The sequence below is a fragment of the Platalea leucorodia genome (genome assembly GCF_965183815.1).
Source record: "Platalea leucorodia genome assembly, chromosome: Z".
Taxonomy (NCBI): Eukaryota; Metazoa; Chordata; class Aves; order Pelecaniformes; family Threskiornithidae; genus Platalea; species Platalea leucorodia.
In genome coordinates, this window is record NC_138858.1 from 19237348 (window position 1) to 19254175 (window position 16828).

The following is a 16828-nucleotide window of genomic DNA, read 5'->3' on the forward strand; positions in this document are numbered from 1 at the left end:
CTTAGAATTAAATCATAGAATGAGCTGAATACTAAAAATAACCAATCCTTATACATACTAAGTCGTCTGTCTTCCTGATTATTCACTACAATTAAATCAACTGAATAGAAAACGATAAATAAATTCTGCCCAATAGCAGAAACGTACAAAAGAACCATTATTGGGTCAGACCAAAGGTCTATGCAGTACCAAGTCCTGTTTCATGTCAGCCAAAGCAGACACCACGGAAAAAGCGTAAGACCAAGGCATGTAGGTGACCAGCTTCCCACAAGCACTCTTCCAGCCTCCAGCCTTTTTGCAGCTCAAGGTCTTCATAGGCTGAGAAGGTTTCAAGGTGTTTAGAAATCCTTGGCGGATTTCTCTTCCTTGACCTTGATTGGGAACCCAGGTTAACTTTAAACATCTGCCACCCTGTAGCGCTGCAATCTGCACCTGCATGCTCCCTGGGAGAAGAATTGTTGTCTTCTGTTTGTGCTGATCTGGTTATGTGCTAGCTTCATCAGACATCCCTCCCTCACGTATTGTAAAAGACAGAGTATAACTGACCCCATCGGCCTGATCCATGACCCTTCTAGTCTATGTTTACTACGGCCTTTTAAAGGCATCTCTTTTCCAGAGCAAAGAGTCTTAATTAGCCTTGGAATTGAGGCCATTCCCCACCTTCCTTATTCTGTCTCAACTTTTTCTAGCTCTACTGTAGTACTTTAAGATCATTGAACCAAAATTGCACAAAGTCTTAAAAATGTGTGGTTTGGACAGTAGCATAGTGAAGTGCTGTTTTATTCTCTACTCATTGCCTAAATAATTCCTAAAATCTCATTTGTGTATTTTTGTCCTTTTCCAATTTAATTCTGAAACTGAATTATTACTAATGTCTAAACTACATCCTCACAGCTAATTTTAACATTTCCTTTTCAGATTTGATTTTTTTTCAAGTAGCTTATTCTTTTTTCCTTCAGTGCAGTCCTTAACGTAACATTTTTGTTACAGACATCATGTGCCTGCCAAAAATAATAACCGATACTTGGTAGCCCTTCCCTCTGACATCTTCAGACAAATCACATCAAAGGAGTGAGCTGGAGCCATACACCTTGGCTCCTGTGTGTAAATTACATCACCTTTGCAAGAGCCCCTCCCAGAAATACATTAAGAAAAAACTCCTCGGTTTTGCATACCACAGAAACTCTGATTCTGTGGCCATCCCTCACAGATGACAAAAATGGAAATACCTGAATGTTTTGCTGAGAAGGTTGGCATTAATTGCAGATTTTGTCATCACATCAGAAAGCTACGATAACACACATTAGATGTAAAATTCCACAATAAAACTGATTATTAAGTATGTGCTCACCAGAATATCTTTTAAAAATCAAATATTTGCTCAGTATCTTCCCTCTGCAACTGTTAATTTTTCTTGAAAATGCAAAAATTATAGTGACCTTTTTGTAGTTGAACGGATCAAGCTACTTGCTTCCCATAGTCTTTACCATGAAGAATAAAGTTTGATTGGCCCTTGCCAACAAAATAGTTTCTTCTAATGTGCAAGTAATCTATAGTTGCATAGAACCAAGCCTGAAACTTTGCAAACTAGCTCAGGCAGATAAAGCATTTTTGGCAAGTGTCCCTGTGATCACTGACAAGCAGACACAACAGGGTGCCATAAAACACATCATTAAACAACAAAGACATGTAGAGCAAAGGGTGTGTATCAGGCCCCATTTTAAACGGCAAAGATAAAGACCACTAACCAAACTGTTCTCAGAATGATTTTTTTTATCAGTGTAGGTGAACTATAATAAAGAATGATTTTTCTGAATAAGTGTAATATGTATAAAATAGCTGAAGAGAGTCAAAAAGGTGAAATACAGCACAATATAGAAAATCTTGTTTTCTATAATATGCAATATACAGTTCTGGATTATATGAAAGGGTTGTTATCAGATGCCTTATAATCTATTTATAACAGAAGTATTCATCTAAGGGAATATTGTTAAAGAACACAGTAATTCTCACAGTATTTATTCTCCTATGACCTATTCTTTGTAGTTACATACAAATGTTGGTCTGAGAAGCAACACCCTGGGAGACAGCCTTTGTGTGTGAGAAACCATTTTTCAACGTTGTGTCTGGATGAGGAAGAAAGTTTCATATCCTTAGGGTGTATTTATAATTAGAATGATGTAACTGAATCAAAGACATTGTTTCTTAGGAAACTGAGACATCTTAGTCTGCGGAGGTTATTTTAGGGTGGGGCAGAGGGGGATTCTATGTTTATTTCATCTATTAAGAAACCATTTTTCTCTATGCTGTGGATTTTTTTGTTATTGTCCTTACATTAGTATCCATTAATTAGTTTTCTTCTTCTTCCCTGTGGAAGTACAGATTTTCCTTCTCGTCCCAGAGCTGCACACATATTTATACACTTAGCGCAGACAGGAATAGAAGAGGCTAGAGCGGCTCTCCCGATCACAATTTGCCTGCTGGTCACTGGATCGCACTTGGTACTGAAGCTGATGTTTCTGGCTTCGGTAGCTGCACCTCAAAGTGTCTTTGCAGGGCTTCTGTGACACCACGAAGAGGAAACCCAGGGACTGCTCTGAGAGACACGCGAGTCATTCCTGGTAATGACTGGCCGAGGGCTTCAGAGGTTGGGAGTGACGGTGTCTTGGGAAGTGATCACAAAGGGTGAGTCCATGTGCAAGTTCACGCATTAGGATGAGTAACACATCTGTGTGTCCTAAAAGAGTAAATACATGAAAGAAATCAATATGTGAGTTGTACAGGGACAGGCCCCTACTGTACTTCTGTCAATGATTTTAATGTCCTGGCAGAGCTTTCTTGTCCATAAAGAACGAATGCCCAAATAAATACCCGTTGAACAATCCCACCTGTTGACAGACTTCTTCACTTTAACTTGCAATTCAGATTCAGAGTATTAAAAAGAAATAATAAACTGAGAGAACACGTGTACTTTTATAGCACTCCTGAAATAAAAGCTACAGTCTGTGTCACACCAAAAGGACCGTGACCTAGATGCTGAGAAGGGGGAAGGAAGGAAACATTTCTATTTCAATTTTCCAGGCAAACTGTCTTTTTCATTACACAATGTTAAGGCCAAGAAGTTCAAAATTATTCAGCAGAAATCATTGTTACAAAATAGAATACATCCCATATGAAAAGGTAGCGCCACAGATTTTGGTATTTACCACAACTGCGGAATGGAGAAAATGAATGTTTCTTAAACACTCTGAATATACAGTATTCAAACAGTGCTGACGAGGCTAGATAGGCTGAAAGCTGCACAGCACACAGGTGCCCTGCAGTTTGCACTTCTTTCTGATTTCTCAGCAAGTTGAAATTCTCACCTCCCTATTTTTACGGGCTTTGATTCACATTGTGTCCCTGGACATTGGCCTGGCACCTAAACCAGTGTAGGCAGTATTTTGCACAGGCAATACATCCTCACCACCATTGCCAGCTTCGGATCAGTTGTGTGGCAAGGCTCCTGGATCCCTTTGCACTCCTGCGTAGCTGAGGGCATATTCTGCAGGAATTTCATTTAAAGGAGAAGATAGAGACTCAATGTCGTTACATGTGCAATTTAATACTCAAGGACGACAGCCACTCTACACTGTTAGGTAAATCCACGTTTTACCACGATTCTACATTTTTCTTACCCCAAAACTTGGGGAAGAGGCATCCCCAACCCTCCAAAGCGTTGTCTCAGGGTACCCCGGGCTGAGTGACGGCGGCAGGTCCCGGCTCCCTCCGCAGCCCTCCTTCCAGCGCGGCGCCGGGCAGCGGCCAGCCGGCCCTGCTGTCTCCTCTGGGGACTGAACCTGGGGGAGAACTGAGTGGGACAGGCCGGCTGCAGCGGCTGCAGGGAGGGGACGGCCGGGGCTCCGCCGGCGAGCACCGCGGGTGCGGGGCGGGGGCGGCGGCGGCGGCGGGGGTGGGGGGGCAGCCTCCGGCAGCTCCGCGGCCGCGGCGCGCAGGGGCCGGGGAGGAGGAGGAAGAAGAGGAGGAGGAGCAAGAGGGGTATTTCGGGTCGGCGAGGAGCAGGTGGCGCTCAGTGCCGCGCTGGGAAGCGGCCAGCTCGAGAGCGGCAGCGGCCCGGCCTCCGCACCGCAGCGCGCCATGGGCTCCGCGGGCGCGGCGCTGCCGCCGCTGCTCCTGGCTCTGGGTAGGTCTGTCTGTCTCCCCGCGCTGGGTAGGTCTGTCTGTCTCCCCGCTCGCTCTGGGTAGGGCTCTCCGCGGGCTCGGGGCGGCGGCTGCGCCCGGTGCGGAGCGGGGGGCGCGGGCTCGCCCTCCGGCTGGGGCCGCCGCCTCTCACCGCGGCGCCGGGGCCGGGCCGGGGCCGGGCCGGGCGGTGAGTGCCCAGCTGCGAGCGCCCCTGTGGTTTCTGGGCCAGAAGCGTGTGCGGCTGCGGCTGCGGCTGTGTGTGGCGTGCGATGCATCGGCGGCGTTTTAAAAGCAGGTTAAACCCCTGAACGCCCGGATTGGCGTGGAGTTCACCTTTCCATAAAATGGAGTGTGTGTGCGCTGGAGGGGAGGGAATGGGTGCAGTTTGAGGTGTGAAATTACGGTTATATGGTGATTATGCCTTTTTAAAAGGGAAGGTGATAGTCTTCATTGTGAATGCTGTTCCTAATTTGCAAGAGTCCTCTACGTCTGTTCCCACCCTGTTGGGCAGATGTCGCTCCTTGGAAAAGGACAGGGAAACTTGAATCTTCTCTTCCTTCTCTTGGCTGACTAAATTACCATTACATATGTTTTCCTGGGAACTATAAGCCATCATATTCACTTGCCATGAGCAAATTCCCAAGCACTTGCAGAGTTTTAATATTACTGTATACTCTCACAAACCCTTAATTAGCAAGTCACTGAAGAAGCAGAATGAAAATGAGTTTTCACTGATGAGCTGTTCCAACTTGTTCTTTCAGTAACTATAGCGAACATTGCAGTGGAATGTGAGGCTGCAGGGTATGAAATCAAATACAAAAATATTAACCTGTGATGAGATATACAGTGTACAAACAACCTGGTAATTTTTTATAAAAAGAAAAATCATGGAAGTATCAAAGGGCAAAACATTGACTCTGCATTTTCGCTTAATCCATCCTTTATTCTCCTGGTTACCGTCACTGCACACCAGGACCATTAACATGCCCTGTAATTCATGGGGTCTTAGGACTTGCAAAGGTTTGTAGAGCGGTGCTGAAAGCAGAAGATGAGGACTGATGGTGAGAGGAAAATTCCCCTGGCAATGAGACTGACAAAAGTGGGATAGGTCTCCTTTGTTCAGGCACTATCCGTGATTTGTCTTCATTTATAGTTGAAAGCTGTCATAATTTTGATTTCGGATGTGTCATAACATTTGGTATTAGTGGATGTAATTGCTGAGTTAATACTCACTTAGGCCTTTTTGATCTTGTAGAAGTAGCAGGGAAAAGAAAGTTTCAGGATGGGAGCATTTTCCCCGAGTGATTTGGAGTCCCGCTGTGGTGGTACTGTTGTAGCTCTTTCATAATAATTTTCAAATTGATTGAATTCTGTTGAACTCTTTTACTTTCAAAGGCGGTATTCTTGAATTTAATTGGGCTAGCTTAGCTGAATTAGTCAATAGTTCAGGAAAATGTTCCAAGTTTATTTTAAACTTGATTTCATGTCAGTATATGAATTATCAGCTATATTAAATGGACCACATAGCGGTATTGCTTTGTTGTGTCTCCAAATGCAACTGAAAATAATGCAACAGTTAGTAAAGATTATTAATTGTTGGTATGTACTTTTGTGTTTGGAAAGTCATTAAGACTTTGTAGGTGCTACAGGAAGAAAGGAATAGAAATGCAATAGAACTGCCATTTTGATAATATGATTTTGATAGCAACCTTGTTACTCGTTGACCAAAAAGTATATAGCACGCAGCAGTAGATTATGTTAAGAGGAATAACAATAAGTGAAGGACTTAATAGAGCAACCTGTACAACAAAGCCTGATGCTTTCTGTTTTAACACACTGCTCTTAGCTGCTTATAGGTTTGCCTCATCTAGTTCTTTAAATTTACATTTTAAGCACACAGTTTTTTCCTTAGCTTGTTCTTAAAAATCACGGCCAAAATAGCCCAGCTCTTTCTGAGAGTGAGGCCAGTGGAAAATACAGTAGCTTTCCTGGGCTCAATTCTGGTAACATTTTCTTTGGAAAGCATTAATGTCCTCATGCTTCAGAGGAGATATTTGAAATTTGGCAGGAAGGTGGTATCTGCATCATCTTGAAAATCTACCTAAATTTGGCAAAAGTAACAAATCTTTGGAAAACTGCATTCCTCTGGAAAGAAATCTATTTTTATCAGCTTGATTCTAACATAAATTCTGTCCATCCTTGGTGTGGAGCTCAGTCAGACATCCTTTGGTATTGGAGTTGTAGTGGGGTGTAGCTGTTTCTGTGTGAGGTCTAGGTCTACACCTGAAAACACAGAAACTCTCTCTCTTGTGTTCTCATGTTATTTGGTATTTTTACAGCAATCTCCGTTGTTGTTTGAGGCACTCTGCTTTCCAGTTTGCTTCTGGATCCTGGTCCGCTGATTGTCCGTACTGCATGCTGTCAGCTGATTGCTGGGCTCTGGGTGAATCAGCTTGTTCTCCCTTTTATGAGAATAATTCGCTTCAGAGACAGTTCTCAAGTGGTAGTGTTGGAGGACTGTGCCAAATGGAGGAAATAAAATTTAGTGTGGCCTCACCAATACTACCTTAGCAGGCCTTCATATTCAAGCACATCATGCACCTTCGTCCAGCAACCCAGGACATAAATGGTATAACTCTGATATGTTCTTAAAATCCTCGCTCTTTGAAGTATGCACTCTGAAGGCAAAAATCACAGCTAAATAAGCATAATAATAATAATTATGCCTTTTGGGCCACAGGTGTACCACTTGAGGACCGCAAGTCCTCAAGCCTCCCTGTGGGACCCAGGGAGCCTGGAAGAGAAAGCAGCTCTATCTGAAATTGGGGGGTGGGGTGGGGTGTGTGTCTGTCAAACTTTGGATAGAATCCAGAATTTCCAAGTGTAATCCCTTTTCTGTTTGGTACATATCTGACCTTTGCTGATAAAAAAGACATCCTGTTGTCCTGAGGACCTTGTTGGCAATGGGCTGTAGAGCTGTATAGAGGGATAGGAGAGGACCCCACTAACATAGTCTTTTTCTTCAGATCACTTCTGTTTAAACTGGAATGAAGGTTGTGATAAAAGAACAGAGTTTAACACGCAAAAGTTAGGAAGTGCCTGAAATAAGTTAGCGACCTGGATTTGTCCCTTCTGCACATCAGTGCATCACATGCTCCCTTGTGTCCACATGCACAGCCTTGCTGCTGTCGCTGCCTGTTGACAGGGGAAGGTAGTGTGACCAGAGAAGAGGCTGGGACTCCTGCCTTGCTTAGTTTTGAAATTAGAAGGTGGTCTATGAATGAGGAAGAAAGCATGAAGAGAAAGGAATATTACCCCCCCACCCCCTTGCAAAAATGGATTCTTTCTCTCCTTTTTTTGTCAGAAAAGCTGAGTGCAATTTCAGGCGAGTCATTTAAATCAAATCTTTGACACGTGGTTGGAGCTTTTGTGTTCCTCTCTTTCTCTTTGCTCAGCCAGGGGTTCTCAAAACTGAAGCTGCATTTTCACAATCTGGTTAAGCTGACCTGAATGTGGGGCTGACGCTGCAAGGACATTTTGTCCGCTCCTGATTGCATGTTCCCACCGGTTTCCCAGTGCTACCACTGGGGCTGGGGAACAGGTCAGAGACCCATTTGCCTGAATAATTTTTTCCCTTTTTTGAGCCAGGTCGGTTTTGGAGATGAGCTAAACTGATGCTGTTCACTTAAGCAATTTATTGAAGTGTTAGCACTGGCATAAGGGGACAGTCAGAACTCGTGGCCAGAGGAGTGAGGGAAGCTGGAAAAGTCCCTTTCACTGGTAGCCAGCACTTCCACTGGCTTGAGCTGCTTGTGAAAGTGCATCTTGACATGCAAAGCTGCTGTGTATTCACAGCTGTGAATGAAGTCAATGGAAATTGTATTTCGAATGTGCTAAGTATTCTGAAAAAAATAAGGTTTTTAGCTGTATTACTAAGTACCCCACAGTGTTAAGTACTTTTAAGTACTTTTGACCTTAATCTTTTTTTTTTTTTTTTTTTTTTAAATGGGGCTAAGGAAGATCTCTCATTTCACCTGAGTGCTGAAAAATCTCTATCGCTTGCAAACACTTAGATGCTTATGATTAATATATGTAGAGATGAATCCAAAGGGAAGCTGAGCTGCTAATTCAGTAGGTTAAAATAATATACATAAAAAGTACAAAGCAATGTACTGAGCAGCAGGGACTAAACTGATTACTGAATAGCAAGTGAAAATTGCACATTTGGTGCAATAAATGAAGCCAGAAGTCCAGGTGAAAATGCAGTGTATGATCATAAGGCACATGCATACACACCAGCTTACAACCTGTAAGACTGTACAACTCGTCTTAATTTTTGCCTTTTTCTTTGTAATCATCTTCTGTTACTTTGCTGTTTTATTATCATATTTGTGACTAAAGTCAATGTTAAAAATCATTCTAAAATCTCAAGATTGTTTGAAAGCAGGACCCAAACTTGAACTCTTCTTAAACTAAAACTATCTCTAGTTTTTCCTACTTTGAGTTTGTCAGGTAGTAGGAGCGTTATTATACATTATTTTTGGAGTTTTGCCTTTCACAGCATTGCGCATTGAAGTAAGGCTTCATTCATACTGTATTACAGGACTTGTATTTTGTACAAATTATGTTTATTTTAGAAAGCATACAGGGTATTACCATCACACTCCTAAACACATTAACAGTTAATATTTATTTGTGCATAATGTGGTCAAAGTAAACATGAGACCTTACCAACAAGTTTTAACTATGTGCTGTCTGGCTCTGGAACAGTTTCTGAATTGTCCTTTGCTTTTTTGATTCAGTGACACAGAATTTTCGTTTAAGAAGTCAAAGAAGTAACAAGACTGATACTCCTTGGTTTTATCGTGTTTCTTAGCCACTATATAAATGTTATTCATTGTGGTCTTTCTTCACTATTGTTAATTTTGAATGAATGAAAGTGGGGTTTTTCATGTACTTCATGTAATGTGTTTTCATGAGGGCTAATAACTAGAACTGCAAATGTAATGGCTTAATGTCCAAACAGCTAAATGTAAATCAAATAATTTCCTTCAGGGTTAATACAGGTAAAAGCGAGTTCATACATTTTCAGACGAGTAAAGCAAGTAATTTTCCCCAGCAGAAATCTTGGGCAGTCTCTATCCAGTGTTGTTATTTTCATTTAAAGGTTTCCTTTGTTAGGCTCTGTGCAGGCTGGTTCCCATTTCCATGGTTACCATGCTGAAATGCAGACAGGGCACAGGCCGGATTCTCATCGGCGTAGCCATGCACTTGCATACCAACACGTTATCTGCTTGGCTTAGGACATTTCCATTAGCAGTTTTAATGTTTAGGCCTTCTTTTTCACAAAGTGATCTCTGGCCCTGTGCTACTACGCTGTGTTAGGATTTCAGACCCTGTACAGCGAGAGAAAGCAAGGTGATAAGCTTATTTTTTGTGTAAATCAGTTGGCTGAACTGTTCCCATTCAAATTAGTCAAGGACATCAGAGAGCTGTCTCAGCCTTGGTTTTCATTTCTGTTAAATATAAGAGAAGGATTTTTATTTATAAACCTTCAGGTGAAAGACTGGCATGTATCTATGCTAAATAGTTATATGAACATACCCCCTTTTCAAGGCACTGATGAAAGGATAATAAAAATAAATTAATGTGAATTACACAGGATAAATGATATCTTCTGTCTGTATTAGTTGAGTGTGAGTGTGTATATCTGTAAAGCAATATGCGATAACATTCTTCCTCCTCATGCTGCACTCATTTTCTGGAGGTGGAGAACACTAAAGGCAACTAGTGGAGTCAACGTAAGCTGTGTGAGCAATTCCATTGCTTCCACATCAGGATGGGAGTTCTGAATTAGCAAATAAACTCACTATTCTGAGTGCTAGTAATTCTTACTTTGAATTAGCCCCTGAACAGCATTCCAGGATCTTCAGAGGACTAAGTTTTGTTTTATTTTCTCCTGGAGATGTGTATTCTTTAAAAATCTAATAAGACTTGCGTATTTTCAGGACTTAAAAGAGGAACTGTGCAGGCAAAGAAGTAAGATAAACACAGACTCTTTGAATGCCATATGAGCAAAGACATTTTATGTATAACCGAATGGCATCTGCATGGTTGAATGTCACACATGATGAATGTCATGGATTCTTTTGTCCCTTTCAAATTACTGGTAGACAGGCTGAAGGGCTTGGAAGTTATGCACAGCCCTGGTGGAACTCTCCTGCCTTATTCCTGATTTATTTGCCCTTTTAATCCTGCTTCCAAATTTATCATTCTTCTTTTGTTTCATAAAGGATATATTTTTTAATTATACAAATCTCTTTGGCTAATAAATCTCTTTACCTGATTTCTAAAGAACAGACAATAAAGAAATCTTGAGGAAAATTACTGTTAACAACAGATTTCTGGAAGGGAGTGTATTGAACAGTGGCAATACATAAGAAAATAGTGGAGTTTGAGGATGGGGGTGGTGGTGGGAAAAGGTTGAATTAGGATTTTACCTTTTATCTACCAATCTATCTATCTGCCAGTCTAGCCATCTGTCTCAAATATAAGTTGCTCTTATAGAAGAAAGCTGGCAGCAGTTGATGCTGTGTTAAGGCTGCGACACAAAGCTGTATGTAGCGGTAAGACTGCACCGTTACGAGAAGTTGTGAAGCCAGCACTTTTTTGAGGTGTGCTTTTGCCATGCTCTGCTGCCTAGAGTAAGGCAGCTGCCTGTAGGTAAACCAGCTGGATTAACTAACAGGGTGTCTACCTTTTGCACATACATAGCAGTCACTTCTCATAACTTCTCAGTTCTTGTGACTGCTGTGTTCATGTCTCCCTTCAACTGTGAAAGCACACCGGGTGAGAAATTCTACTTAATTGCATAATCTGCTAAAACAACAAATCAGTAAATTACTGGACTTTAAGCCTAAATTTTACTCTTGGCTGCTGCCCTTCTCTCAGTAAGCTAGATATCTACGTATGTGTCCAAATCAGGGCAACCTGTGTCAAGAGTTAGTGGCCTGCTTTCCTAATAGCAACATGCTACAATAAAGAAAGTAAAACATAGAAGAATCCCCTTGATAGACACCTGTCTGAAGCAGAAGCAAGTGGGGTATCTTGTCCGCAGGCAAATAGTGTGTCTTAGATGGTTACCAAATATCATTACAATGGAGAGTGCGTGACTCAAATGTTTCCACGCCTGTATCCTTGCTTGCATTTTCTATTTGAGGACAATGGTAATTGCTCAAATAACAAAAAGGCACATTTTATTAAATAGTTTTACATTGATTCTACTTTCTTTACTGCAAATTCTAATAAGACAATAAGAGTAGTGCTCTAATAATGAGAGCAATTTAATCCAGTATTCCTACTGTGTGGTATAAAATTCAGTTGTATTTATGTGCAGTACTTCAGATGCATATAAAACTGATTGGGTTTATAGATATTGAACTCAGATTTAGCTGAAATTTCTCAAATGAGAGTTTAGCTAACCTTTCCTAAGTGGAAAAACTGTAAGGGCCCAACACTTTGTCTAACTATGCCCACCAAATAGAGTTCCCATTTAAATATGCCTGAAATACCTATAGGTCAAATTTAGAATAGCAGAAATGACTGAAAGTTAAATAACTTTCTTATTAAGATGGGCAAAACAATAAACAGAGAAAAAATCCAGCAGCACTGCTTGGATAGTAGTCCATTAGTAGCTCTGTTAATAATAGTTACCCGTTTGACTCTAGCAAAATATCGTTTCATTTCACTGTCTCTACTCTCTCTGGTTTTGTTTTATTTTCCAAACTGCCCAAAGCCAGTTCATCATATTGAACAGTAAAAAAATACTTTAAGAGTCTCTGGAGTTGTCTTTCTGAGAGGTTGACAGCTACAATAGACTTTGCTTCTCTGAAGACAAAAAGCAACTGTTCTGCTTTTGTGGAAGCAAGTATTATCTCCAGAAAACTCTTCTTAAATGTACATGGTCCCTCCTCTCTGACCCCAAAATGTACAATGGCTGCATTTTACAAAAAGATAACTTCTTTCTGAACTCTGATTAGAGATAGCCTGTCACCCACCTGACCACAGGCATCTGGACTTGCCAGAGTCCGGTGTGCAGGCTGCGGGCTGGGAGAGAGCACAATGCAGCCCACTTCACCAGAAGCCTGGTCATCCTGCCCCAGGGAAGCAGACTTATGTGGCTTGGCCTCAGAAGAGACATTTAGGTGCTTTTAAAGTGCACGAAAAATATTTGCTTGCAAAGCAGGAAGGCTCGGGAGGGTCAAGGGGAGTGTGTGAACTCAATCTTTCTCGGGTGCTTCCTTCCCTTGAGGTTAGGGGTGGGGAAGAATTTTGAGCAGTAGGGGTCAGGTTTTTTTCAAGAAGTAGCTGTGTGAGAAGTGTTGGTAATAGTCACCTTGGAACCATGGGCTTAGTTCTCCCTCGAGGCTCATGGCAGTGTAGACTCACCTCTCAGACTTTTCCAGAAGCATCTTTGCTACCAGGCAACAAAGCAAAAAGAAGCACTCTCTACCTCTGCTATTGAAACCAGGTCTTGGCTCATCCCGGGATGCATATTCATGTTTCCAGGCAGACAAGCAAAGACACATCTTGCCTGTGGCCTAACGTCTGGGGCACTTAGCTGGGAGGAGAGGAGTTCTGAGTTGGCCCTTTTGGACTGCTCATGCAATTCACATTTGGTACATAGGCAATGCATAAAAAGAAGTTATTTAGCTGTTTAGTTAAATCATTTAATTATTTAGAGCAGAAATTATTTAATCAGGAAGCATTCATCACCTCTGGCCATGATAGCGGAGTGGGTCTACAGTAGGATAGGATACCCTGCTCTTATATTCTACCCCTGTGTCATATTGTCAATTTTTATGTGACTTCGTGCTGTGAAACCTAGGTGACAGTTAATCTTAAGTTCATTCTGGGTTAGGCACCTATTGAAGTTTGGGCTGCCTGGATTGTTTTCCTAATTTTAATGAGCACAAATTCCACCTAGGCCCTATCTGGTACCAGAATTGATCATTTCAGTGTGCATTAAGGAGGAATTTCAGGTGAGTGATTGGGACCACCTACCTACCATTCAGACTGCCCAGCCATGAGGTCCCATTAAAATCAGGGCAGAGAAAAAGTCGTTAAGTCTGCTGTAGGAAAACAAAAGTTCTGATAATTATAGCTCTTCCAACTATTGTATTACATATCCTGTGGTGCTTTGGAAGTTTTCTTGTTGCAGGAAGCTGATGTAGCAAACTTTTTACAGCTGAGGCTGTTCTTGTTTCTCAGGCTGTCTGTGTACAGCACAGAAAGCTGAGCTCCGGGCTAGCTCTTGAGAAGTTGTGAGGGAGGAACAGGGTCTTAAACACGGGATGGCAGGATCACTCTTAAGCCACTGCAGTCCTCACACTGCAGGCTGCGACTCTGGAGTGGCACAGGGATTGATGGTGATGGCGAGTCCCACAGCCTTTTTCTAATTTAGCCTTTTCACATCACATTTAGCAGTGATATAATGATATAATACACTAATATGCTATAATAGACTGAAATTTTCATATAGCCTAGAGTGTGATATGGGTAGGGAAATACAGATGCCTTTGGTTGCTTTTCCATCTTTTTGGTACCTGTGTGCAAACATGCATTTTCATCTGTGTACAAACATGCTTTCACAGCAGCTGAGGGAAGCAAATGCAGCAAATAACGGTATAGAGATAATCGCATCAGTTTCAGTGTGATGACGGGCATTTCCTCTCTTAAGAGTCGTAGTGTGGCTCATGCTTCTCTGACTATATTTGGTAATATTGCTGGTTTAAAAAAGGGTCAACAACTGATAATGTGGACACAAGGAAACAGAATTTGCTGGAGAGAAATACTGCATGAAAAGTTGGTTTTATCACAGGGAAGCACATGAAGGGTTTTTATTCCTTGTGAAGCCAGTGACCTAACTGCAAATAAAACATATGTGTACAGCTTGTTAGCGTCATGTACTTTTAATGTCTTTGTGGCATTGTTGAGAACAAACTATGGATTATGGTAGTCTAAGGACAAGGTTGAAACAATCCTGTTTATTGTACCAATATAAAAGAAAAGAAAAACTGCAGATCAGTTTAAAAAGTTGCGATTTATGTGAGTTTTTTGTAAAAGAAAGTTTTTCCCACTTAATGATGGAAACATGCCAGAATAATAAATTTGAGTAGGCTTGAATTCTTGCTGTCTTTATTAAAAGCACATAGGAAGTTGTCAGTCCTGCAGGAACTGCTCTTAAGCATTACCTTGGAATCAGTCCTTGTGTGTACAGTAGGTTGCTGAGATTTCTTAACTCCAGATGAAGAGCAGCTTATTCTTCTGCTCTGGGAGCCAAGGAAGGCAATGTGTGGGCCACAAATAGGGAGTTATCAAGAGAAGGACAGGTCTTTCGGAGTAACTAATGCAATTGTGGGTAAATTTTATTAGATCTCTTAGTCTGCAGCAGTGCTAGAACAGTAAAATAGACAGCACCTAGTCATGTTATCCCAGTCTCTCCAACTTCTCATTCACAACTTGTGCGTCGTATCATGTTTGGGTTGCTTTTATAGCAGGTTATTGGTAACTCTTCGGTGCAGCTTCTTGGATCATGAACAGTTGTAATTGAAAGGCAGTGACTCAGACTTTCACACACTCGAAGGCTTTCAGGCTGGAAGCTGACCTACTTCCAGGAAGAAGCAGTCAGCCAACTAAGCCAAGAAAACTCATTGGAGGGAGGGAGAGGAGGAGAAGAAGAGGGGAGGGAGGGAGGATTTGTTACTAAATGAGGCATTGTTTTTCCTTTCTTCTGGGTGTGTGGTTTGTGGTTTTTTTTTTTGTGGCCTGTAATGTATTTCTACACTAAATGTTATAATCTCTGTTAATTATTAAATAGTTTCAGATATTGTAGTTGATGTGAAGAAAACGTCGGTCTCAAGATAAAAGAAAGTAAAACTAAGAGGTGAAGCAGTAAAACAAAGACTTGCCTTTTAAGGCTTCTGTAAACATAATGAAATATCAGCAAAGTAATTGAAGTGAGGATTATAAGATACTCTGACTTTTAGTACGAAAAATCCAGTGTCTTGCCAATTGCATTCTTTCCTCCTTTTGATTCCTGTCAGAGGTTCGCATTGTCTTTATTTAGAAGGTTATTCTCAATAAGAAATCTGTTTGATTTAAAATAAAAACAGATTAACTGTGATTATAACACTGCTGTTTCAGTACATGAGTTGACAATACCTACTTGCCATTGTGAGTGTATACTGATGAGGTTGTGCATATTGAAGAAGAAAAAATTACAAAAAATACAGAAGTAATATAAGGAGAAAACTAATGAGAAAACATTTTTCACTTATATTAACCTTTACCCAGTATAGTCAATATACCTTTCCAAATTGAATTACAAGTAGGCGTCTATTTTCCCTGCATCAAGTGGGGTGGATTCCACATAGCCCTGACAGAGTATACTAAAGGTGTTTTATATTTATGCTCATTTACAGAAAAGCCTCAAAGAGTGCAACCAATATAGAATTACTTGTTTTACATGAAAAGAACTTGATTTGATGTCATTATCTGTGCATGCACGCAATGCACATACCAATACAGTAAAGTGGATCAGGCTGAAGACTAATACATTAGCAAAAAAAAAAAAAAAAGCTGGTTAATTCTTGGGCAGATTTGCTCCCTGAACAAGCTCATTGCAGTGGGAATTGCTTGGTGGCTTCTGAAAGCCACAATGAAGAATATCTGTGCTGCAATTCAATAGAATGAAGTAACTGCATGCTGCTTGTTTTGTTCTTTGTGTATTCAGTCTTGTCAATAAAACCTTCAAAACATGATGTATTATGAAAGCTGCTCAAATTATGGGTTGTCCATTCTGTATGAATAGTTGACTAATTCCAGTTGGATTACTGCTCTGATAACATAGGTTCTGAATAATAAGGGCGTAACTTTACTCTTACACCAAAATGTTGTTGCCTTTTAATAAAAAGCAGTAAAGTAACACTAAGTGTATTTAATATGAAGCAAATACTACTTGACTGCCCTCTTTCATAACTTTATTACTTTCCCTTCCTGCTTTCATTCCCCCTTCTGCCTAATATTTGAAGGACAGTAGGTGAGTACAGTGTGAATGGTATCTGTAGAGGTGCCTGTACTCCCTTACTAACTTTGGAACCTGTGAGCCAATTTCAGCAAGTTTTTGCAGAGGGATGGAAAAAAATAACGAGTTGGGTATTGGAGTTAGACAAAAGTGCCTTTACAAGTTCCCTGACAACTAAGGAGATCCAGTGTGACCTTACACAATGCAAAACACCAGAAAATCCACCCTGAAGAGAGCCCTTAGAAATGCTTCACTCAAGGAGAAAGCTTGAACAAGAGTGTGCAATCCACTGTGAGAGGAAGCCAGTGGAAACCAAGAGTTACGAGCTCTCTCATCCCTCCCACCCCTTTCTTTTTCTCTGCCCCCAGCAGGGTCTGACAGGCTTCAGGGCCCTGCCAATGTGTGCTCTTTGGAGAAAGAGATCTTTGAGACCAAGGGGAAAGTTTTCTTTGTGGAATTTGTAGTGGCTGTCTTGAAGCAGATTAACATAAAGGGCAAAGTAAAGCCCTCTTCTGGAAAGAACAGATACTTTAAAAAATGCTAGCCTGAGCAATTAAGAAA

The 16828-nt window shown here is 41.2% G+C and overlaps 1 protein-coding gene across 1 annotated transcript in view; it reads left to right on the forward strand.

The window, feature by feature from the left end:
- Nucleotides 1-4093: 4093 nt before the first annotated feature.
- Nucleotides 4094-16828, forward strand: part of ITGA2 (integrin subunit alpha 2) — a gene marked incomplete at its 5' end in the record, with an annotated part of 70863 nt that continues 58128 nt past the window's right edge. Inside the window, one exon of the mRNA XM_082337121.1 lies at nt 4094-4183. Coding sequence (XP_082193247.1) covers nt 4138-4183 — 46 coding nt within the window. The remainder of the gene's footprint in view (nt 4184-16828) is intronic.